This window comes from Eupeodes corollae, chromosome 1, assembly GCF_945859685.1.
Source record: "Eupeodes corollae chromosome 1, idEupCoro1.1, whole genome shotgun sequence".
Classification (NCBI taxonomy): Eukaryota; Metazoa; Arthropoda; class Insecta; order Diptera; family Syrphidae; genus Eupeodes; species Eupeodes corollae.
This window is the reverse complement of record NC_079147.1, coordinates 16,375,844-16,401,241: the sequence shown is the minus strand read 5'-3', so window position 1 is coordinate 16,401,241 and position 25,398 is coordinate 16,375,844. Positions and strand designations below refer to the sequence as shown.

General features: G+C 33.3%; 1 protein-coding gene across 3 annotated transcripts in view; it reads left to right on the top strand.

Moving 5' to 3' along the window:
• LOC129943486 (integrator complex subunit 11) overlaps positions 1–24,736 on the top strand; it is a 58,556-nt gene extending 33,820 nt beyond the window's left edge. The window contains exon 3 of one of the 3 annotated variants that reach the window (XM_056052981.1): positions 23,889–24,736. In XM_056052981.1, coding sequence (XP_055908956.1) covers positions 23,889–24,499 — 611 coding nt within the window. In that variant the 3' untranslated portion in view covers positions 24,500–24,736. Of the gene's footprint in view, positions 1–3,274; positions 3,946–14,187; positions 18,029–23,888 lie in introns of those variants that run through there. The other 2 variants (XM_056052979.1, XM_056052980.1) reach the window with 2 other exon arrangements.
• Positions 24,737–25,398: the final 662 nt, after the last annotated feature.

The window sequence follows — 25,398 nt, the reverse complement described above, 5'->3', positions numbered from 1 at the left end:
TAGAGTGGTCAACCATATCAAATGCCTTGGAGAAGTCCAGTAAGACAAGAAAAGTAACCTGGTCTTCATCTAGTTGCGCTCTAATGTCTTCAACTACTTTGAAAATTGCTGTGGTACAGCTATGTTTGGCACGAAAACCAGACTGAACTGAGACGAGAAGATCATTACGTACGAGGTAATCATTAACTTGCTTATGCATAATTCGTTCGCAAATTTTTGACAAAAAGGGAAGAATTGATATCGGCCTAAATTCCTCACCCGATGAGTTTTTAGGTATTGGAATAATTTTTGCATTTTTCCACTGACAAGGAAAATCACAGGTCAAAAAGATTGTATTGATAATGTGAGTTATATACGGAAGCAAAAAAGGTAGTATAGCTTTCATAAAAACCGGGTGTATTCCATCTATACCAACTGCATTAGAGTTTATGGATAAAAAGCTTTCCACGACATTCGTACTTTCTATTCTTTCAAAGAAAAACGGTGTTTCAGTGGTATCAACAGTGCTATTAAACGGGACTCTATTTACATAGGTGATATTAGTATCTGGAATCGATAAGAATTTTAAGTTTAGTTCATTCACATCTATATCACTTTTGCACTTCAATTTCTGCTTGCCTACTCGTAAAACTGTTTTTTGACTTATGTAAGTATCGTATAAATCGTAGATATTGGCTTCGAACTAATTACATCTTATAGAAAATATTATGTTCGACATTCAGCAGCTTGTATAAAAATCCGCGATCAGTTGCTTTTATAAAAATTTAAATCTACAAAAAATAGTAGGATGTTGATTCTCGATATCTCGTAAATAAATGACGTTATTGACTTCAAATTATTTATCTAACACAGAATATTGTTATTTAAATTTTGTCGACACGGGATGGGTAGTTATCAGTGTAGGTCGCATTCAGCCTCTTGTAATTATTGTATTTTCTGACAAGTTTGGTTGGTACCAGAAACGTCACTTTAATATATGTATTTATTTTTTTAGTTCTTGTTTTCTATTTTGAAAATTGAAGCTGAAAGAAATAAGAAAAAGAAGGGAAATGATCAAGTTCAAATTAGAAAATTTAAAGCTCGTTATATATATCATAAGTCATAATATGTTAACAATGAAATAGAAGTAAAACTAAAGTATGTAAAGCTTTGTAACAGCCAAATTTAATATTGTAGTTTATTTGATCCAGCTAATTTTATTAGCGTTAACCGTAATATGTTAAGCTTTTTAGGGTGACATTTTTTTAAATAATTGTCCTTATTGTTTTTACGATATTTATTACTTTTGCCTTCAACACGAGTCCGTCAACAATGCAGCATATCATAAATAAATTTGTCCATGGACATCGTTTTGAAGACAAAGGGCAAAGTGCGCCGCATAAAATATTTACTCCAGGAGATGAACACAAGGTAATTTCACAAGTCCCGAAAACCCATTGTTATCAGTCATGCAGTGCCCAAACAATATGCCGTGTGCTTCATAAATATGACCGTAATGGTGGAGTAGGGACTCTAACTTCTGAAACTCTGTTATTTTCTCAGAATTTAATAATTTTGGTTTTAATGGGGTTTCTTAAGTGTTGCGTAAGCCTAATTAATAGCTCATAAAAGAAAACTTTAACCCTACACAGTGTAGGAGTTGGTTATACAATACATGCACAAAACTGCACAAAAATTTAATCGAAAGCGGAGAAGCTGGGACTTGATTTCGATACTACCAAGGCAAAGATCCGAAGCAGGTATTGTGCAATCTTGGTTGACATCACTGTCACCGAATATCAATGTCTTCAAAAATCTGTGGGCATTGCTTGACAGGAACATGAGGAAGCATCAAATTTTCAGTAAAAATTACCTTAATAAAGCTAATCTGGAAAAGTGGAACAAGATAACCTTAGAAACTGTTACTTAGAAAATGCGGGGTTACTTGGAAAATTCAAATTTAAAGTGGGATAGTTATAGAATATTAAGTTTTAATATGTAAGGTTAATGTAGACGATAACTTAGTTGAATTTGGCGTTACAACCGTATAATTGTTTTTAGATTCGCTGGATCTATCAGCCTGTTACCCACTGCATGTGAAGATCTTCGCGCACAACAGATGGTGCTGTGAAAAATATTAAATAAAATTTGAATCGTGAGCTCATTAGCAAAAAAAAAAAAAAGAAACAAAGAATTTAAATAGCAAACGTTAGTTGAAGTTAATTGAAAAGAAATTATGTCAAGATATCAGAGTTACTTTGAGTTTTAAAATAACGTCATTGTATTTTGTATGTTGAACACTACTCTACGAACACATCTGTCGAAGCCGGAAGGAAGTACTTAATTCCTATCAAGGGGCAGCGTAGGCATGACGATACATCGCTAATAGACAGGATGAACAAAAAGGCCAAGATGGCTTCGCAGATTGAGCAACAAAAGGTTCAGAATGACAATTTCTAAATCTAAATAATTTGATCCAAACTAAGAAAAATAGTGGAAAACCAAGAGATTTAAGTTAAAATAAAATAATTCCTTGGCTAAGTTGGTCAAAAGCTTTAGGAAAGTCAGTGTATCCATAGTCAACTTAAAACCTTGTTTTAAAGCTTCGTGTTTCGTGGAAAATTATTTTCTATTGATAGTCTTGTTGATATGTTGGAACAATAGAACCACTTAAAGTGAAATATTACAGTGTGAGCCTGGATATAAAGAGCATCCCCGTACTTCGATATCTTCGGCTTTGAGTCGAATGTTAAATTTACTATTCCTTATAAGAGCTATTTTCTGGGTTAAGTTGGCTACTAGAGCAATATTATAATAAAATTCATTTAGACTTATTTTAATTAAATAATTTTAATGTTTGATGGTACAATATTTATTAATTCGTAAAATAAGATATGAATATGACCAGTTACAAAAATAAAAGTTTGCTTAGTGCAACTTGCAAGAATTGGAAGTGAATCGTGTAAGAACGTTTTAGAAATTGGTGAAGGTTTTATCCCTTTTGGATAATCGTTCCTTACTCTTGAGGAAGATTATCAAAAACTCAGGCCAGTGTGTTTTTTTAATTCACTGATTTCAAGAATAGTGAAACATTTAAGTAGTAAGGCTTGGACATCACAGTGACTATTCAAGTATAATGGTGACAACTTAGTGGTTTTTGTTGTTTGTGGTACATAGAATGCTTCGGATTATTGTGACATTAATATCGTCCATGTGTAACTTTGTAAGCTTGGGAAGGATAATATTCTCAAATCACAAAACTTCTTGTTTTTTATTTAAATTTCAAAATTTTCAGGCCTTTTAGAACTTGTCGAAATGTGCGAGCCGAAAAACATACTTTTAGCTCAAAACAAACCAAGACTCTCCAAGTCTATGCAAGACGCAATAATTGCAAAATTCAAAATAAAATGCTTCATTCCGACTTTTGGTGAAATAACTTCAATAAAAACACCCCTAACACTTCCATCTGATACAATTTCACTTCCTTCGCGACCTAAAATGATTTCCGAGATATGTGCAAATCGCTTTCCAAGTCCTCAAACACGAAAAAGTACTTCCAGATGTTATACGATTATGGTATTTAAGGAACAACGAATATTATTACAGAATTTAACTGATGTCTTAAGTGATATATGTGATGCTATGAAAAATTTTAATTTCAATTCGAAAATAATATTTGAAGATTTAGAAATGGAAGAAAATATTGCAGTAAAGATTTTCGAAATACTAAAGAAGCAACTTGCTGGTTGGCCGATTAAGATGGAAGAAGACAATACAATATCAGTTGAAACTATTAAAATAAGTGTTAGTACAGATGAGAACGATTCCAAGCAAAAAATTGTGTCACTAACGTGGAAAAATATTGACGACGATATTGCTGCATACATTTTATACATTCTGAAAAATATAAGCTGATGTACAATGTTTCATACGCTAAAATACATAACCAAATATGCTACAACAAGAAATTATGTTTTACTAACTTTTCAAAACTATCTTTCGAATGTTTTTATAATAATAAACGTATTAAGTTGCTGTTCTAGATTAAGTGAAAATTTTAAAAATAATTCGGCAATATTAAGGTAAAAGCATAATAAAATTCTTATTTTTGTATATTATAAGAATATTGAATGATAATTTTAGGGTAGTAGGTAAATAGTCCCCTGATAAAATCAATTTAAAAAGGTTGATAAATCCTAAGAAAAGTTAAATTTCAATCTATAAAACAATTATGCTTCCGAAGCCTTTTTAAAACAATGTTAAGTTAATAAAACTTGGAATACATTTTTTAATTTTCCATATGAAATAGAAATTCAAAAATGAAAGCCCATATTTTCGAAAACTAAAATCTCAAAATTCCAAAAATCTTCCCTTTTTCCACTTTTGAATTTTCGGTATTTAGGATTCATTCATATTCAACCTTATGTCGAATTAGCTCTTCTGTCAGATAGCCACATGCCCAAATATACCAGAAATTGGGCAGGTTCAGACGACATAACAGTCTTGAAAGTTAGGCAAGTTTCAAAGAATCACATTCCAATTAAGGCAACTTTATTAAAAAGTCGTGCAATCAAATCAAGCTGAATCTTATGACTCAGTAATTTATTTAATGTTGGATATAAAAAATTAAAGAGGAATAACAATAAGTAATATTTCTTTACCATACAAAGTATAACCCATTATACCTTAAGACTATGTCCAATGAGTTTGTTTTGTAAACAATAATGTGTTTAGTACTTTTTGCAAGACCAACTGCAGGTAAATGTTAGTAAAGTAGAGTTCCAAGTTTGTTGAAGTTAATGTCTTCTGAATTTTGCGTTCAAGGAATACGGCGAATTGCAAAGTCCTTTACAACATAAACCTGAACCTCTCCATTCTTGGATACTTGTCGATATCTTTTGTTATAGCCTAGCTAAGAACAATAGTTAACGACTGTTAACAATAAAGGCCAGTTATAGCTTTCATTGAAATCGATCCGTAAAAATGTTTGAATCGATTTTTGATGATGTTTCCCTTTGATAAGAAATGAAAATTATATACAAAAAAAAGTGTAATTGCACGTTTATTTTTCTCTACAAATGTATTTTTCTTTCTTCCGAAAGGAAACTCATTTTCCTGAACAGCAGGGCCTAGTGACTTACAACTCTCAACCATTCCTGTGTGCGAGTAATGTTGTCAGGAATGGAAAGGACCTACAATTTAAGGCCGAATCCGAACGGCTAGTTATAGAAAGCACTTTTTCATGACAAGAATTACTCTTGAAGGATTTGTCAATTCCTCGCAAGAGGCAGTACACGCGAAAATTAATTTTTATAAATTAAGGTGGCACAGGCAGGGATTGAACCCAAGACCCCTTGCATGACAGTCCAACGCACAAACCATCATGCCACGGGTACTACTAAATACTTGTTGGAGTTAAAATTGAATGAATTGAACTTATCGGTAAAAGTCAATGACATCCTGAAGGATGTTCTGTTGAACCTGGGCAAGGAGCAAGCCCATTTCAATAACAAAGTGAAAGTTTCTGTGAACAACTTCGTGCACAATATCACAAACTTTAACATGGTTCGAGATTTCCCATCCAACCTGTTGGAGTCCATGGCCGTGGACCCACCCAACAAATGGTCCTTGGCGAGTATCGCTCCAGCCACAAATGGTAAAAAGTTTTCTCAAATACTGCCCCGATCGAACAAAGCAGTGGAATATCTGGCAAGCCAGCAACCGGAAGGCGTCTGGACAATTTGAGAAAAACCTCGAAAATATTTCCCATTTAGAGAAAATTCGAGCCCTACGCAAGCGACAGGCTAATCTCCTGGGTTACAAAACCGGCATATGTTGAAATGTTAATGCAAACGAATATGATTAGGGATGTAAAAATTGCCAAACAGATATTTACCAAACTCCTGCAGTACGCCGGACCAAGGTAGTCTGTGGAGATTCAATCTTTGCAGGAGCTTACGAGTGGCTTCGTTCAATACGACATCCCATATTTTCAGAGGAAGTATGTGAGGGGCAAATTCAATTAAAATGAGGAAACAATATTAACACGTTCGCTGCCATGTGACCCGCTTTCGATCACATTTTTTAACTCCTGAGAGGCCATGTGACCCTCCGGCGGCGGTCACAAGCTATACATTTTTAAATATTTATTTCTGAAGTGGCTTGTTGAAGAAACACTTACTTTTTAATGTTGGCACCTAGATAAAGGTCTAAATTATATAAAAAAAAATCCCAGGTTAATCCATCCAATAATAGTTCACTTTATTGACAAAACATTTGTATGAAAGTACTATGTAAGTATAGTTCACTTTATTGACATAAAAAAAATCAAAAATTAGATAATTCGAAAAATAGATATAATTTTTTTTACTTTTGATGCTTATTGAAACACTCCAAACATAGAGAAGGATTTCCTTCACATGTGGCACAAAAGGTGGTCACCTTCTTTACCTTTTTTACTGCAGCTTCTCGACCCTCATTTTAACTCGTCGCATCATAACAATCTCTGCATCTTTTTCTAATTTTTCAGTTTCTTGAGTTCTTATTTTCAGTTTCCTTCATTTGATGTTTGGCATTAGATGTTTGTGCATGAATTCAAAGGCTATTTTATGGTACCATCGAACCGTTTTCCGTAGTGGCGTAAGGTAGCACGCCATTTCTGAAATATCGATTCCTTGGTTAGCATGATTGTAGTCTACGATCATACGTAACTTTTTTATTTCTCTATTTCTTTTTCCTGTCCCTACTTCCTCCAAGCCATGTTTAGTGGATAGCATGAGAACGTCCCGTTTGTTTTTTGTAAAGAACCAAGGCGTTCAATATGGACGTTGATAGCAAAAATTCAAAGGCTATTTTATGGTACCATCGAACCATTTTCCATAGTGGCGTAAGGTAGCGCGCCATTTCTGAAATATCGATTCCTTGGTTAGCATGATTGTAGTCTACGATCATACGTAATTTTTTTATTTCTCTATTTCTTTTTCCTGTCCCTACTTCCTCCAAGCCATGTTTAGTGGATAGCATGAGAACGTCCCGTTTATCTTTCCACTTTGCAACTACAATGCCCTAGTCTTCCATGCCTTTTACTTCATGTTATTTTTAGCTTAGGGTACCAAAAATATGAGTGTGACGATCAAGGAGATGTTTGGCTAGAGACAGTGATGTGTAAAAGTTATCGGTTGCAATAGTTCTTCCTTGATCTAAATATTTTTCGGCCAGATCTAAAACAATTTGCGTCGAGTGTGAGGTTGTTGGGGTTGGTCTACCTCTTTGGATGTTGCTTTCTGTTTTCCTGCATATATTGAGCTGGTGTAGGTATAACCGCATGGATCACAAAGCTTGTGAACTTTCACACCATATTTGTGTGATTTTGAGGGGTTATACTGGCGAAATTGGAGTCTACCACGCCATGGAATCATAGATTCGTCATCAATCGAAATTTCGTTCTGAGTTCGCGCGTTTACAAAGTTCCTCTCCAGATGCTCAAGAAACGTACTCACCTTTCCTAGTCGGTTATATCTATAAAAGCCGAGTTGTCTGCAAAATGGATGAACTTTAGAATCAGCTGAAATCTGTTGCGTGACATCACTTTGGGCACGAAAGAGTTCTTGAAAAAGTTGTCAGTGTTCCAATAGTGAGGGATATTTTACAATTAACATATACATTACAAGTCCCAAAAATTGTTTGATCTCCGGTATGATCTTATCTTCCCACCGCGAGAGTTACGTGTTATAGTGTTATTTTGAAAGAATTTGTTGACATTTTTATTGGTCTCGATAACGATAAGCTGAAAAATGTCTTCAGTAGCCATAAGATTATATACATCAATTGGCCGCATTGCTGATGTCACTGGCGGAATTGGAATATCAGTTGCTCTTGCTGTGTTTTTTTTCACAAACAATAGCTTTTAGAGACTATCAAGTAACTGATGTCCATGTGTCTGTTCTCTTAGATGTTCCAGGTATTTGTTCAGGCTCAATTTCCTCGTTTTCTTCTCCAGATGATTTAGTAGAATCTGAGAGATCCGAATCACTACTATTTCCATCAGAAGGACTGACTCCGATGAGTACATAAGCTCCGAAGTCCAATTCATCGTCATCGGAATCTTCACCACGATTACGATTTCCGTAAAATGCATTACAACTTATAGGAAAATTATTAGCTGCCATCTGGAAAAGTTTATTTCGGTAGTCACACTTAAAAAAACAGTTAATAATTTGACAAAACACAAAACAAAAAACACAGCACTGTTAATATACATATACTTAACGAACTTTGAACAAAAACACACTTATGGCACACAGAGTAGACATTTTTTTTTTCTGTGGGGGCATTCTTCCCTCTACTCAGGGTCTTTTCAGGGCTATTCAAGTTCACACAATTCCAATTAAATATTTTATGCAATACAAATTTTTCGGTGGATTTTAAGCAAGATATTTTTTACAATGATTGAAATTTTAAAAGATAGCTGTAAACGACCTGTCAAAAAATTCCAATATTTGTTTTCAATGATGAAAACCAATAATAGCTATAACTGGCGCCTTAGGAAAGAAAACAGACCTATTATGTTCCTTTTATAATGGTTGGAATTTGTTGGAATCATTTCATAGCGACTATTAGGCGCCAGTTATAGCTATCATTGGTTTTCATAATTGAAAACAAACATTGGAATTTTCTTGACAGGTCGTTTATAGGTATCAAGAAACATTTCCGTCATTGAAAAAAAATTCCTGATTGAAATCCATTGAAAAACTTTTAATGACAGATATCTGTCATTGAAATTGTGAGAAATTGGAACACAAATCAGTGGAACGATTCGTTTTACTTTTGAACATAAAAGTATCAGCTGTTCAGGAAAATGAATTTCCGTCCGGAAACCAGAAAAATACAAATTAGACGTTTTTTTCTCAAAACTAATCTTTGTGTGATTTCCGATCGATCAGTACATAATTTTCATTTCTTATCAAAGGGAAACACCGTGTAATATCGACTCAAAAATTTTTCCCTTTCGATTTCAATGATAGCTATAATTGGCGCCTTAGAAATTATTGATCTGTCAAAATAACAATATTAAAAATGAAAAACGTGTTTTTACAACTTTTTTAATTGCCAAATGAAAACCACCAAGATAATTTTTCACCCAAAAACTTTTTTAGAATAAAATGCCACAAAGAATTGTCATATTGCTCAAATCAATCTTAAAATATCATGAATCCCAAATTACTCATTTACATCTCGCCCAAGAGAAACATATTATGTGTTTCAGCACTTGGGCATTCTGACAATGTTGTGTGTTTGCAAACATTTTTTAAATCCACATTCTTTAAATATAAACTTTGGACACACTTAACTTCGCACCTACCCTAAAACCTATAGCGAGCCCAAAGGAAGGCGTTGCAGGGTGCACCATACACACCTCATTGTTTAAAAGCGTCTCAAGACTCAACAAACCAAAATCTTTTGGGCGCTATTTCTTAATTTGGACGTTACGACATTGAAAATTGTACGTCCGTACGTTCGCGACGTTTTTTTCGTCCTCCATAGCTCAAGAACCAGAAGAGATATCGATTTCAAATAAATTTTGTTATACAGATAATAAGGCAGAAAGATGCAGAAAGGGCTCTCAAGAAAATTGCGTGGGTGGTTTTTTTTATTATAGCAGTTTGAAAAAAAGGTGAAAATTTTGGTTAACCCTTAATATCTTACGTACTAAAAACGCTAGAAAAATCTAAAAAAAACATTACTCAAAGTTCGTCAAAATTGAATATCGATTCAAATATCTTTTCAAAAGCTTGAAATTTAGGCTTCAAGCTTATTTTATTTTACAAGAAATATTGTTTTAAATATTTTGAAAAATGTTGAAAAAAAATCGAATTGACAGTTTTTTTTACAAAAAATAAAAATCTAAAAAAAATGTATATAATTTGGTAAAAATTGATTTCGACTCAAATATCTCTTCAAAAATTTTAAATATTGGCTTCAAATTAATTTTATCTTATGAGCAACATTTGTTAAAATTTTTAAAAAATTCGCATTGACAGTTTTTGTACAAAAAATAAAACTCTAAAAAAAACAATACGTACTAAAACTTGGTAAAAATTTACTTTCGGCTCAAAAAGCTTTTCAAAAATTAAAAATATTGGCTTCAAACTTATTTTATTTCACAGAACATATTGTTTTCAATATTCAGTAATTTTTATATAAAAATCCAACAGTCCTTTTTTTATAAAAAATAAAATCTACAAAAAATAGTACGCAAATTTGGTAAAAATTTATTAGAGTACAGTAGACAAACTTTTAAGCAAGAGAAATCGGCCGACGGGATGGGAAGTTATCAGTGTGGGTCCCAGCCTCTTTTTTTTTTAATTTTTTGTCATTATTTTAATGTAACTTCGTGTACGTAGTACTGAGTACTGTAGAGCTGTTAAAGTTTATTAGTTTTGATGGAAGGAGGGGTAAATCTGTCGAAAAATTCACTTAGGAAGATTTGTTCTGAAATCAAAGATGAATCAATTTATTTTGCACCATGAAATGCAAAAACACGTCAAATTTGTATTTTGATAGATATACAGTGCATCACAAAAGTCATGGGACAAGAGTAATTACATTATGTATCTAGCAGTCTTATTAAAAATTAGTACAAAAGCAAAGACTATAGGCAATCGATTTACTGCTAAGTAGTAGCTAAGAAAGGCAAACAAAGAAAATTGGTAATTTATTAATTAACGGGAAAGATTCAGCATATAATAGCCGCGTTTTATTATCACCATGATCTGATCCGGATCTTGGATTTACATGCATTACAACAACAACACAAGATCCTTCTTTGTGTTTGGATCTCAATTTGAGATCCAAAATTTAATTCTTTTTTTCACAACAAGGAGCGCTCTATCATTGTGATTTCACATGTAAATGTTGGTATCATTGCAAACAAATTAAATAAAACCTGTATTGCCATATAAACATTTTAATTTGACTGAAATAAAATATTTTTCTAAATAAAAAGCGAGAAGCTTTATATTTATTTATTTGGTATATAATCCATGAAATAATTAGATATTTTAACAAAACTAATTAATTGGTGAAATTCAAATAATTAAGTCCAAAAAAATGTATATTTGACATAATTTATGGGTATTATTTTCCCCAAAAAAAAGGCACAAAAAAAAATCATTGAGCAAAATGTTCTATTAGCAACCCTGCTTTAAATGTCAAAAAACATAAATAAAATCGAAAGCTGCAGCAGAAAAAAATGTTGAAAATACTTTTACATGGGAATTTTTTGAAATCATTCTTTAAATTGAAAATGGTTGTAAGAAATACTTAGGTGACATAAATTAGAACTCATCTCAATTAAGAGAGGGATTTCAAAAAATTCCCATGTAAAAGTCTTTTCAACATTTTTTGATTCTCAAAAAAAACAATTTTTTGATGGAAATTTTTTGAAATAATTTTTTTAAATAATTTTTTGAATTTAATAGAGTTTACGGAATCAGTTAGCAGACATAAATGAAAACTCCGAACCGTTTGAACCATCCCAATGAAGAGAGTAGTTTTGAAATGACCGTGGGTTGTATGTAACACTTTTAAGAATTTTGTATGATTTTCTCTCGAAATTCTTGGAAGTGTTACATACAAACCACTGTCATTTCAAAACTACTCTCTTCATTGAGATGGTTCAGACGGTTCTGAGTTCTAATTTATGTCACCTAAGTATTTCTTACAACCATTTTCAATTTAAAGAATGGTTTCAAAAAATTCCCATGTAAAAGTATTCTCAACATTTTTTTGATTTTTGTGATTTGCACATTTTCAGAAGTTGTGGAGCTACAACTGGAACTTGAATCATCATCGATAAGATTCAATAGGGATAAAATTGAATTGTTTGATTCTTCGCTTTCATCACTTTCAAATAAAAACTGCAAATTATAAAAGTTTTTAATAGAGAAAAGAAATAAAAATTAAAATGAATACTTCGATCAACCATTTTGGGTATTTGTTTATATTTTTTTTGCTTCGAAATGTCACTTTTGAAAGAACGAATTTGACACTGCTACCAAACTTTAAATAATAAAAAATATGATGATCCAATGCTGTTTTATTATCATGATCTGATCCGGATCAGATCACGGTGATAATAAAACGCGGCTAATATAAACAAGTACAAAATCTTATGTCACAAAAGTCATGGGACAAGACTAGAAATAGCGGCATTTTTTCCTTGTCTTAAATTGTTCATTATGGTTATTGCATTTCGCTACACCCATATTGGCTAGCTAGTCGTTAAAGAATAATCCGGTGCTCAAAAATCAGTTTAATATTGCCGTTTTTAATAAGCAAATGTCGCGAAAAGAAATATCGGAAGAAATTAGAAAAATAATTGTTTTAAATTACGAGGAACATAAAACTGTAAGAGAAATAGCAAGTTTAGTAAAAAAAAGTCATTCGCCAGTTTTCAATGTAATAAAAAGATATAGGGAAGAAAATAGATTTGAAAACAAACGCGTAGTGGCCGACCAAAACTGTTAGATGTTCGAGATGAAAGAAAGATTCTAAGAGAATTTAGACAAAACCCAAGAATTAGTGCACCGAAACTGGCAGCGAACTTGAGGAAACAACGGGAAAAATAGTAAAACCGAAAACTATAAGACGAACTATACGAAAGGCAGGTTACAACGGTAGAGCAGCAAATTTTATGTCAGCGAAATAAATAGGAAGAATAGATTGCAATTCGCTCAAACGCATACAAATTTCGATTTTACCTATTGGCAGAATGTCGTATACGCAGACGAAAGTAAATTTAATATTTTCGGCAGTGATGGGCGCATTACAGTATGGAGAAAGCCAAATGAAGAATTTAAAAAGAAGAACCTTGTTCCAACAGTCAAACATGGAGGAGGTGGGGTTATGGTCTGGGGTGTATGTCAGCTGGTGGTGTTGGCGATTTGGTTTTTATTGAAGAGACAATGACTCAGTGGGTGTATCTAAACATAATGAAAAACCATTTGCACCAAAGCGCTGAAAAAATGGGACTTCGTAACACATTTAGTTATTACCAGGATAACGATCCTACACACAAATCGTTTACTGTTCGGTCCTGTCTTCTATACAATTGTCCTAAGGTCATCGAAACACCACCTCAATCCCCGGATCTTAACCCCATTGAACATCTCTGGAAACATACGATTAATTCTAAGGCCGAGTTGAAGAGAAGTTTAATGGAGGAATGGTCTCTTATTACTACCGAAGAGACAACCAATTTAGTAAAACTTTTCCCTTAATTAATAAATTGCCAATTTTCTTTGTTTGCCTTTCTAGTCTTGTCCCATGACTTTTGTGACATAAGATTTTGTACTTGTTTATATTATATGCTGAATCTTTCCCGTTAATTAATAAATTACCAATTTTCTTTGTTTGCCTTTCTTAGCTACTACTTAGCAGCAAATCGATTGCCTATAGTCTTTGCTTTTGTACTAATTTTTAATAAGATTGCTAGGTACATAATATAATTACTCTTGTCCCATGACTTTTGTGATGCACTGTAGATCAATACTAAATTGATTTATTTTACCCATGTCATTCTTAAGGAATTCTCAAATATATTCTATAAGAATATTATATTATACGAGTACTATAGGATATTTTTAGCTGAATACTGAATGACAAGTGCTAAGTATAAGCCAATGAGTAAGTTTCCGATCTGACAGGTACATAGATAATTGAAAGCACAACAATTAGAAGCTTGAGTTTTGAGTGCAACGTCAAACATTTGTACCTCAGCTCTCGTGTTGGTTGAAAAAGTAATAAGAGTACCACTGTATAAAACAACAAGCATTAATCTAAGTTAAAAATGTACTATGACGGATTGCATGTAACCCAAATAAAGCAGTGTATTTAAAACAAAATATTCTAATTGTTGCAACTTATAAAAATAACATTAACCTAATATTTTGTTGCTTGATATTCGGAACAGCATCATTTTAACAATATACCGCTAGTCTAAAACATTTTAGCAAAATATACTAACAAAACATAATAAAACTATAAAACCAACACAATTAAACTATAAGAAAAATTATGGACTAACCCACTGTGCAATATCATCACTTCTAAATACTTTGTGAAGGACATCAATTCACAAATAAGTCCCATTTTGAAACAATCAAAATTTATACCTTTTAGTTTATTTTTTTTGTTAATATATTACAGGGCTAATACAACTTATTGAACAATGTGCTCCCAAAAATGTTGTCCTGGTCCATGGTCATCATGAGCACCGACAACTTTTGCTTTCAAAAACCAACAAAGAAATCAGATTCGAATGTGAAATTCTTTCGACCGGCGAAACTTGTGTATTTGAATCATTTGTCAGAATGCCAACCGAGCACGAATTGCATCTATTTACAAACGAACATAAAAGAATATGCCGGGCCCGAGGGCCTCCGCCCACACCAATTAAACGCACCAACGTCTTCACCGTCCACGTTGCTGAAGAAAAGCGAATAGTCATGTTGAATATGAATGTTGTTGAAGGTTGCAAAGGAAACTTTAACATTGAACAGACTTTAAATTTTCGTGCTAAATATAATCTCGATGATCCAACAACGCCGTCATCATCATCTGAACCAAAGTTAAAAACTTTAGATAAATTATTTATTTTGTTCAGAGAAAAGCTGAAAGATTGGAAGGTAAAATTAGACGAAGATAATTCGAAAGTTATCGTGGAAAGTGTGGAACTGGATGTAGTTGTTCCTGACGAAAAAGTCCCCTCAAGAACAAATTTAACCATTTCTTGGAAAAATCGAGATGATGATATTGCTCGTTATATAATGGAAGTCTTGTCTAATTTAAGTTGAAAAAAAGAAGAGATCGATAAACATTAAAAACCGGGAAAAATGCAATAAAAGATTACGAGTAGAAATTCCGATACCGAGAAAAATATAATTTAGCGTAGCTTTAGTTATTTTAAGTTAGGTTAAAAGTTTTGTTAAATTTGTAAATGTTATGAACTCATAAATCTGTTAAAGTTATGAACCCGTAGCTTCTAAGAAACTATTTAAAACTAGGTAAAAGAAGAAGCTTTAAATATTTATATGAAACATTGAGGCTATGCTATGCGTATATGTATGGTCTTGATTAAGAGGATTTAGTATAGATTGATGTATTTCTATTGCAATATAAAAGGCTAAAAGCCTGTATCAAGCCACAACAAATCACTGTAACACTTTTTATCTCAGCGCTAATGTAGATTTTGTTTAACCTGTCCTGTGTGTAAAGAAGGTCTTTTTCATAATTATGAACACTTTTATTCTCCCTTAGTCTCAAGTCAATTTGGATAGTTAGTGTGTGTCTTGAATGGCCGGCTTTAAATTCTGGAGTTACATTTTTAGAAAAAGATTTGTCATTTTGACACTTATCAAAGAGGCTTTACTGTCGTTTTGAACCTTTAGCAAATCAGTTATAACCTTTTGATAAATTGAAAAGTGTTGCTTAACAAACCTCTGTTTTTTTTTATTAAGCTGTCAACAATTGCATTAGTGGTTAGAAAACTTTCAACCTCTATCAACAAGGTTCAATATACAATAATGGCAGTCTCAACAAGGTCCATATTTATTTAACACAAATAAGAGACTAATGCATTGAACTAGGGTGGATGGATAGGAAATTAAATAGGAAAATGCCCCTGAGCTTTATTTATTGTTATTGCAAATGCTGCTTTCAGAGGAAACTGTACTCTTTTAAACTTGAACGGCAAATCGGTTGGAATTGTTTTCCTTTCGCTGTTGCGCCACCCAATTTAATTTATATGTCCTTTTGCTATTCCAGTCATTATTATAGCTTTTATAATATTTCGTCCTAGGTGAGTAATTTGTAGCCGTGTACCATTACATAACTTTGGTGCGTGAAGATTGCTCATTAACAGGCCTGGAACACCAACCTTCAATCTCAACTTATGAGAAGGCACCCCTGATAATTCCAAAGAATGAAGAAACTATATGGGGTATGATGTTACTTGCTCCGTGTCCATAACGTTGTCTACTGAAAGGTACTCGAAGATATCTCCCTCTACGTCCGACATAATTTGTTCGCTTATCTGCCTAACTAGCTCATTAGTTGGAGCTTAAATTGCCCTCTCACATCTGTTATTCTCTGCTCTAGAGCGACATTATCATAATTTAATTCTCGAACTAAATCACTGCTCACTTCCCGAATTCTCTGTGGTCTGGTCATCCCAAATTCAGACAAATCTTTCCCAGTAATATTTATAACGCGATCTTCTACAAAAGTTAATGCCTCATTGTAAATTATATCAGTCGGATTTTGTTCTTGAACTCTGTGTAAAATATCATCCGCCATATCATTTTTAAACTTATCCCACAATTGTTGAGGATTTTACAGTCCACATGTTGCTACTAATATAACAAAAAGCTCTCGCACTTTGGGAGAAGATTTGCATTGTGCGGCCTCTTCTAAAGTTAATTCCCACTGGTTCCCGTTTTCTAATAACCCTCTGACCTCACACGTCTTTCGAAATCTTGATTCTTGATCATTATGCTTTTTAAGATCATTAAAAGAGGTTAGTCCACGCACATGATGTAACAGAATTCTCAAACAGAAATATTCCATGTTACTAACATGGACCGTGTATACTCGCACTAAGGCATATCCAGATTTTGAACTTACACTCCTTGAGCACGTTTCTTTTCTTTTAGTGTTGCATTTCAGGTGTAATACCTTGGTACCTCGACGCAAAGAAGCGGTCTTGTAAATTATTTTCCGTAAAATATAACTTTCTCCGTTTTCTAAATTCACTCTGTGGCGAGTGTAACGGAGGGGTGCCTTTCATGTAAGGGAAACCCTAACAGACGCCACATAGCTTCGTTGCTGCTGAAATAACGACCAGACTGATAGGTTTAAACTTCATCCACATAATTTGGAGAATCCAAGTTCCTGAAATTAAATAATGCTGGAGCAACAGTTTGCGTCTAACGTTTAGGGCTTGAGGAACGTGGCACGCGAAGCCCGTGTTAATATACGTGCATGATAAGTTTAACATGTTCGACAACTTATTTCATAAGGGTTTTGAATGCGTTGTTTTCCCGTAATACCAATAGTATCCAAATATTATTCAAATCTTTGGTGATTTAGGAGTGAAAGCGGTCAGATTCCCCGGAAAGTAATTTTTCCCATAGGAATGCGTTGTTTTCCCGATGTCAAAAGTCCTCATGTCCTCTCTTAAGTCTCAAACTATCTCCTTACAAAATATCATTTAAATCTGTTCAGTAGCTTAGGCGTAAAAGCGATCGGCTCACTTAAAGTTTCCCATAGAAACGCTTCATTTTCCTGGGTTAAAAAGTAGCCTATGTCCTTTCTCGGGTATCAAAATATCTCCATACCAAATTTCATGCAAATTGGTTCAGTAGTTTAGGCGCCATTGTATAACAGACAGACAGACAGACAGAGTTATTTTCGCATTTATAATATTAGTATGGCAATTTTTTTCTTGCTAAGTGATCTCGTTTAAAGCAAAACAAATTTAAATGGAAAGTTAACAACTGCATCGATACTAGACAACTTAACAGGTGTGATCTGACTTTGTTTCAAGCATTCAAGAGTATTTAGAATTCCAAATAATTATTAATTCTTTGTTTTTAAATTAATTCTAAATCTAATTTTTTTTTATTTCTGTTAAAAAATTCAAGTTATAAAACCAATTCCTCAATTATTTATGGTGGCAGCCTAACATATCAACAATTTCTAACAATAGTCATTTTGAACTTATTGGGCAGGTTCAGGTGACACATAAGTAAAATTTTGAAAGTAAGGCAAGTTACTATATTACCTACCTGATTGACCAGCTTGCAAAAACTTGACTTTCAAATTTGTTAAGAGTTGGGCACCAAGTTATTTTATCGAAATTGTGTATTTTGTTGGTATTGTAAATCTGTTCTTCGTTGGATTTTGTGTGTTGGCAGGTTTCAAGTCTGAAATTCATAAAATAAATGCTGATATTCCCCAGAGCTCCATTTTGTCTCCAAACCGTGCAGAACTTAATGCTTCAAAAACTGCTGTCTCCTGTCGTTAAAGCGTAACCCACTTGCATCTAGGAAACTTATCAACCTTCAGTACTCGGTATGTTTATCACACATCACTTTTTATGGAATTACATTATCAAAAATGCTACTAGGTGCTTATGTTTTCTCCGACAGTGCAAGAAATTTGTAACTCCTCCTGATCTGGCTATAATTTAAAAAGCCTTCATTCTCGAATATTTGAGTGAGTGTCCCTAATAGAAGTTCAAGTCTTTTATATAAGAATCAGAAAAGGTCTATAAAAACGATAGGTTATAGAACCCCTACCGAAACATTTACATCACTCGAGCACCGCAATGCAGCAATGTTTATACCTCTCGTTGATTTACCGATATTTTTACAGACAATGGGCAGGTTCAAACGACATAAGGGACATGAAAGTAAAGCAAGTTTCTAGTCTCCGATTGGCCAGCTGTCCAATTGCCTTCCAATTAAAGCAACTTTATTGGAAAGTGGACTGGAAAGTTAGACAAGAAAAATCTCCCTAACTATCAAGTCAAGTGTAGTTATGTCAAAATGACAATTGATTACGTTTTTTTCTTTCAACTGAAAGCTGAACTTTTTACTCTGTGATTTAATTGTCAATTCGGAACAGAAATAAGTATTATTTTTTTACAATACAAAATACAAATCGTGATGGACTTGTAGTTTGCCTGAGTAGTGTTTTTTAGACAATTATGTTTTTGGTGGAATTCATGACACTTGAAAAACTAACTAGTTGCCTTGGTCAAAATTTACGTTCAAAGAATGAAGTTGACTGTTCCTTATGTTGTCTGAAACTGCCCAATGTTTTATCAAATTCATAAGTAATGCTCATACTTCCAGAAATGATCATAAGTTTACCCTTGAGCTCAATTTCAGACGTACTGTCAAGAAATCGCACATCAAGAATGTGGAATGCTTTACCAAAACTTTAAGACGAATTTGCACCGCGTTCGCAAAGTGTTTAAACGTAAGCATGTTACAGCTATTAATAACCCCTAGAGTGCCGGTAAGTTATAAAAAAGTCAATTTAATTGGAAAGTAGACTGAAGTTAGAATTGAAAAATTTCCCTTGCTATCAAGTCAAGTCTACTTATGCTAAAATATCAGCTTATCATGTTTTTTAATTCAACTGAAAGCTGAAAGTTGTGATTTTTGAATGCATAATTTTATTTACCTTTTTTTTAATATTCTTTGACATATTGGAAAAGGAATACGATTTTTTTTACAGTGGATTATTCTTAAAGTCAAAATAATGAATTTCAATAAAACTCTAGAAAACCTAAGATAAGATATTCTATTTTATTTGCAAAAACCTTTCACTACGTTATGACCAAAGATAAACCCAGATTTTTATTTGCAAAGAAAGTTTGCATACACCCAACTTCGCACCTAACCCAAATTCCACTTCCACTTCCACGATTAGCCCCAGTAGGTAGGTTGTAAGGGGGAAGCATGCCCCCCATAATTCACTGTTAATAAGTCATAATGCTGGATACTCACACTTATTTCGCTTTCTCTAAGAGAAATAAAGCCAAACATATTTGTTACGCTTTCTTGGCCTCCGAGGTTTTGGCCGATCTATAATTTTTTTCCTCAAAATGAAAAAGTACCCAAAGTAAACACAAATTTTGTCAGAATGCCCTTAATGAAATTAACAATAACAATTAATTAAATGTTCAAGTGTCAAAAAAATCAAATGGGGTGGCGCAACAGTCCGTTGTGAACCAGGGCCTAGTGACTTACAACTCTCAACCATTCCTGGGTGCGAGTACTGTTGTCAGGAATGGAAGGGACCTACAATTTTAGGCCGAATCCGAACGGCTAGTTTGAGAAAGCACTTTTTCATGACAAGAATTACTCTTGAAGGATTTGTCAATTCCTCGCAAGAGGCAGTACCCGCAAACATTAATTTTTTTTTTTTTTTTAATTAAGGTGGCACAGGCAGGGATTGAACCCAAGCCCCTTGCATGACAGTCCAACGCACTAACCATCATGCCACGGGTACTCATGTTCAAGTGTGTTTCATAAATAAATCGAATCGCTTCAATCAAGCTGCTCAAAATCTGAGCATACTCTTCAAAATTTGGCAATTCTCTAAAAAAACGAAATATTTCCATTTAATTGCCGTTTCAATAGCATCTTATTATTATCAACAATATTATTATCTACACACAAAACTCCTTACACAGGTTACAAGTCCATCAAAAATTGTGTTTTGTATTTTTCCAATATGACAACTTTATTTACTTAGGTCCTCAGACCTGTTAAGTCCGTTGGGAACCCCTTAAGGGGAACTTGAAATAGAGCCTCTACTACGCCTACGCGAAATCGTGTACGGTTTTCGGAGATGTGTTTTAGCTTCCTCACACTTTTGCCTAGTAATGTTAATCCCGCCTCCACTCAAAAAAATCAAATGGAATGGCGCAACAGTCCGTTGTGAACCAGGGCCTAGTGACTTACAACTCTCAACCATTCCTGTGTGCGAGTACTGTTGTCAGGAATGGAAGGGACCTACAATTTTAGGCCGAATCCGAACGGCTAGTTTTTTTTGAGAAAGCACTTTTTCATGACAAGAATTACTCTTGAAGGATTTGTCAATTCCTCGCAAGAGGCAGTACCCGCGAAAATTAATTTTTTTAAATTAAGGTGGCACAGGCAGGGATTGAACCCAAGACCCCTTGCATGACAGTCCAACGCACTAACCATCATGCCACGGGTACCCGCCTCTACTGTCCAGCTCTTAATCTTTCTTGTGTGAGCAGATTCCACTGCATGGCTTGGCCTGCAATGCAGTCGTTACCTTTTCGGAGCGTACATATGTCCAATCCATTGCCACTTACGTCTTCGTATTATAGATTCTATACGTTCATGACCTGTCCTTCAATGAAAGACCTCATTTGAAATACGGTTTGGCTAGAAAATCCTTAGGATGTTACGAAGACATCTATTCACGAAGGTTTGCAGCTTTCTTGTAATGCCTGAAGTAACCCTCCAAGTGCGGCACCCATAAGGAAGCACAGATTTCACATTTGTGCGAAACAATCGTAGCTTTATTCTTAAGCTGATAGAGTTATTCCTCCAAATTTTGACAACATACCTCCAAATTTTGACAACATACCGAACGCCACTTTTACTTTGCCGATGCTGCAGATGACATCTTGTTCGGTTCCGCCTTCGATGGAGACTTTACTTCTACTTTTTCCACCGGTTACGAAGAAATATTTATTTGAGAGGATGGTCGGGTTCCGAGGCTGATCATTTTTGTTTTGACGGAATTAATTTTCAGCATCACAACTTCTGCTTCTCTTTCCACTCTTGTTGTCATTTGATGGAGATCCATGATCCTATGATAGAGTAAGCAAAAATCGTCCGCGTAATCCAAATGCTTTAAATACGGTATCAAAGTCCATTAGATCCCTCCTCTACCTGACAAAGCTGCGCGCAGTACATCGCTTATCACCAACATAAACAATATTGGCGAAAGGGTACAGCCCTGTCTGACTCCGCTACGGATTTCAAAATCATCCAATTTGACAAGAAACAAACTTTTAAGAAAACTTTAAATACAATTAGACATGAAATAAATAAGCTCAGCTTTCAGTTGAATGAACAAACAGCTTACATTTCGACATAAGTAGAGTAGACTTGATAGAAATGAAGATTTTTCTTCAGTCAATTTTCTAATAAAGTTGCATTTACTAGAAGGCAGTTTTTTGACAGCTGGGTACCTTATGCCCTTAAGGTGCCTTTAATGGAAAGTTGACTGGAAAGTAAGGAAAAAAATCTACCTAACTATTGGCTGCGTTCAATATCGTGTTGGATCTTGGATAGGTGGATTTTTAGATACGTTGTGCAACGAGTTGGTAGCTGTCAAAAAATAAAAACAACATTTAGCTGTTCACAAAAAGCAGAGAAACATCTAAGTTTCGAAGTCAAAATTGTTGTAAGATAAAACATTTAATGGATAATACAACTGATTCGTCGTACGATGATGAATTGATAGGTGCGTAACAATTTAATAAATAAGAGATAACCTTAATTTGTAATCTACGTTATATTTCCCCTAAGCTCAATTTGAAGTTAAAAAAAAATAGATCATAATTGCCTTCTAAGATTCGGAGGCGAATAGCTTCTTCCTCGTCTATTATGTACAGAAGTTCTCAAATACAACTTCAACTAACATTTTGTATCTTTTGTTACCAACAAATACAAAAAGCTGAAATCAATTTTCAAGTTTCTTGAAATTCAACCATGTGTTGAATCAGCTGTTCTGTCAGATAGCTACATACCCCAGAAATTCTTGGATACCTTTGGATTCCTTTTTTGCATCTCAGCTGTTTTTGATCAGCTGTTATTTCACACGTAAAACACTAACAAAAAGGTATCCGGATACCCTATCTGTCTGAGATTGAACGCAGCCATTAACCAAGTCTACTTCTATCAAATTGACAGTTGATCATGTTTTGTCATTCAACTGAAAGCTGAACTTTATTACTCTATGATTTATTTATTTTCAGCACAACTTCATTCAATACTTTCTGTAACAGTGTTCCTTGTCAATTTGGAAAATAAACAACTAATATTTCCTTGAAATACAAAATAAAATCGTAATGAACTTGTAGGTTGCCTGAGAAGTGTTTTGTTTTGGCAATAATTTGGCTGGTACTTTTCGTACTATAAACTTAAAGTTAAAGTCTGCGAAGTTAAGGTCTGCATTTGAAATTCATGATATTTGAAAAACTAACTAGTTGCATGGTCAAAATTTACGTTCAAAGAATGAAGTTTACTTGAAATGAAGTCCCTTAACCTGCTCAATGTTAATTCATAGGAGTGGGGGCTTATTAGTAGACATGATACTTGACAGAAAAAGGATTCAGTAAAACTTGGCAATAATATAATAATTGATCGTTTGTAGGGCCTCAAGTTCTGCTGAGAATTAAAAAATAAGAAAGCCATTTTGACCCAAATCTGCATGAGCTAAAATAAAACTTATAAAATTGTATTATGATTATTTTAACTTTATTGGCTTCTTAAGCATTTGAAGAACTTTACTTCACAACTCTAAAAATTTACAAGCACCTTTAGAATTCCTGGAAATAAGTTAGAATATATATATTTCTATTGGCTATCCAAAACTTAGATGTTTTACCTATAATTCCGCTATTATTTAAACTATACTTTGTAAGTACTAAAAGTCTATGTTATATAAATAAATAGTGTATATTTTTTATCCTTAAGTGAAAATTAGTTAAATTCTCAGTTGTTAAAACATTTTTTTATTTATTTTTATATTTCTTTCTTATGAGCTCAATGCATATAAACATAGTATGTACTTTATGTGATAAGTATGTAAATATGTTTTAATAGTAAGCAAATTAACATTAATAACAATAAATTTTCAATAAAAAGGTTAACTTGTTCAATACAATTTGAAAACTTGATAGTTTTGAGACTGGATGGGTCGCAATAACAACTGGACTTGTTTAAGGTTGAATATTATAAGCACCTTGACTCCAGTCTGCAATGTTATTACCATTCCCTCTATCTTTTACAGTCATGGTTTCGAAAATCGATTTAATTCGAATTATGTAAGTACGAATAATAATCATTGCTAAAACCTCATCGCTTCAGCACTATGTTTCTTTAGCACATTGGTACCTCTGTGACACATTTCCAATTTCTTCTGTTTTGCTTAAATTTCAAAAATCTTGTTAATTATATTTTAAAAACAAAAATGAAACATAAGTGTTGTGTGTGCGGTGGTGGTTTTGGCAATTTTTCATTTTTATTTTTCAAAAAACCATACGTTAAAAAAACCCTTTTAACTCCTAGGCATAATGGAACTTATCAAGATGTGCGACCCCAAATCCGTCTTACTGGTTCATGGCGAGCGTGATAAATTGCAGGAAATGAAAAGGCTTATAGTAGACACTCTCGAAGTTGATTGCTATATTCCAGAAATCGGTGAAACTTGTGTTATTGATGTACCTATAAAAGTTCCCTCCAATGCTAAGCTATTCCTGGAAGAGACAAAGAAGCCCAAATGGTATTGTGCTCATTCGCCGCATCCCAATAGACGTCCCAGAATGACGGGAGTACTTTTGATTATAGACAATCATATAGTTCCAATGACTATCGAAGATGCTCTCAAAATTCTAGATCCTAAGCCCTTTTCCAAAAAGTATTCCATTGAATATAGATTTCGGGATTCGGATCCGAATCATTGGGGAACTATAAATAAGTTATTTTTGATTCTTAAAGGCAAACTATTGGATTGGAATGTTTTGATACGAAATGATCGAACGATTACGGTGCAAGAGGTAGAAGTTAGATTGGTTAAGAATCGAAGGAATAAATCGGAAACACTTTTAAATGTTCTATGGAAGGATAAAGATGAAGATATTTGTTTTTATATTTTGGATTTATTTAGAAATATGAGTTGATAAAGTGAGAGTTTTTTTTTTTTAAGTTTGATTTTAATATAAGCAGAAGGAATGAATCTAAGAAGTGTAGATAAGCTGGGAATACGATCTTTGTTTTAATTTTAAGAATACATGGTACAAATCACTTTAATATTATTATTATTATTATTACGGATAATGTTAACGACTTAAAAACAAGATATAATAATTAATTTTTCAGTATAAAATAGGCAGGAGGCTCAAATAAAAAGTATTAACTTGTTAAAACGTTGCGTTTCATTTTATTTATTGTTAATATTTTTTTATTTAAATAGCACAGAAGAAAATCGCTTACTTCATCATTAAAACTATGCTGAAAACATAGCGGGTCCGACATTCGAAAAGCAATCAGTCTAAAAATTTGATATGTTGCAGTTCTGAGTATTATTTACAACCTTTAAGAAACATTTTGTTAAAAGTGAACTCAAACAAAAAGAATAGAATAGAATAGAATAGAATAGAATAGAATAGAATAGAATAGAATAGAATAGAATAGAATAGAATAGAATAGAATAGAATAGAATAGAATAGAATAGAATAGAATAGAATAGAATAGAATAGAATAGAATAGAATAGAATAGAATAGAATAGAATAGAATAGAATAGAATAGAATAGAATAGAATAGAATAGAATAGAATAGAATAGAATAGAATAGAATAGAATAGAATAGAATAGAATAGAATAGAATAGAATAGAATAGAATAGAATAGAATAGAATAGAATAGAATAGAATAGAATAGAATAGAATAGAATAGAATAGAATAGAATAGAATAGAATAGAATAGAATAGAATAGAATAGAATAGAATAGAATAGAATAGAATAGAATAGAATAGAATAGAATAGAATAGAATAGAATAGAATAGAATAGAATAGAATAG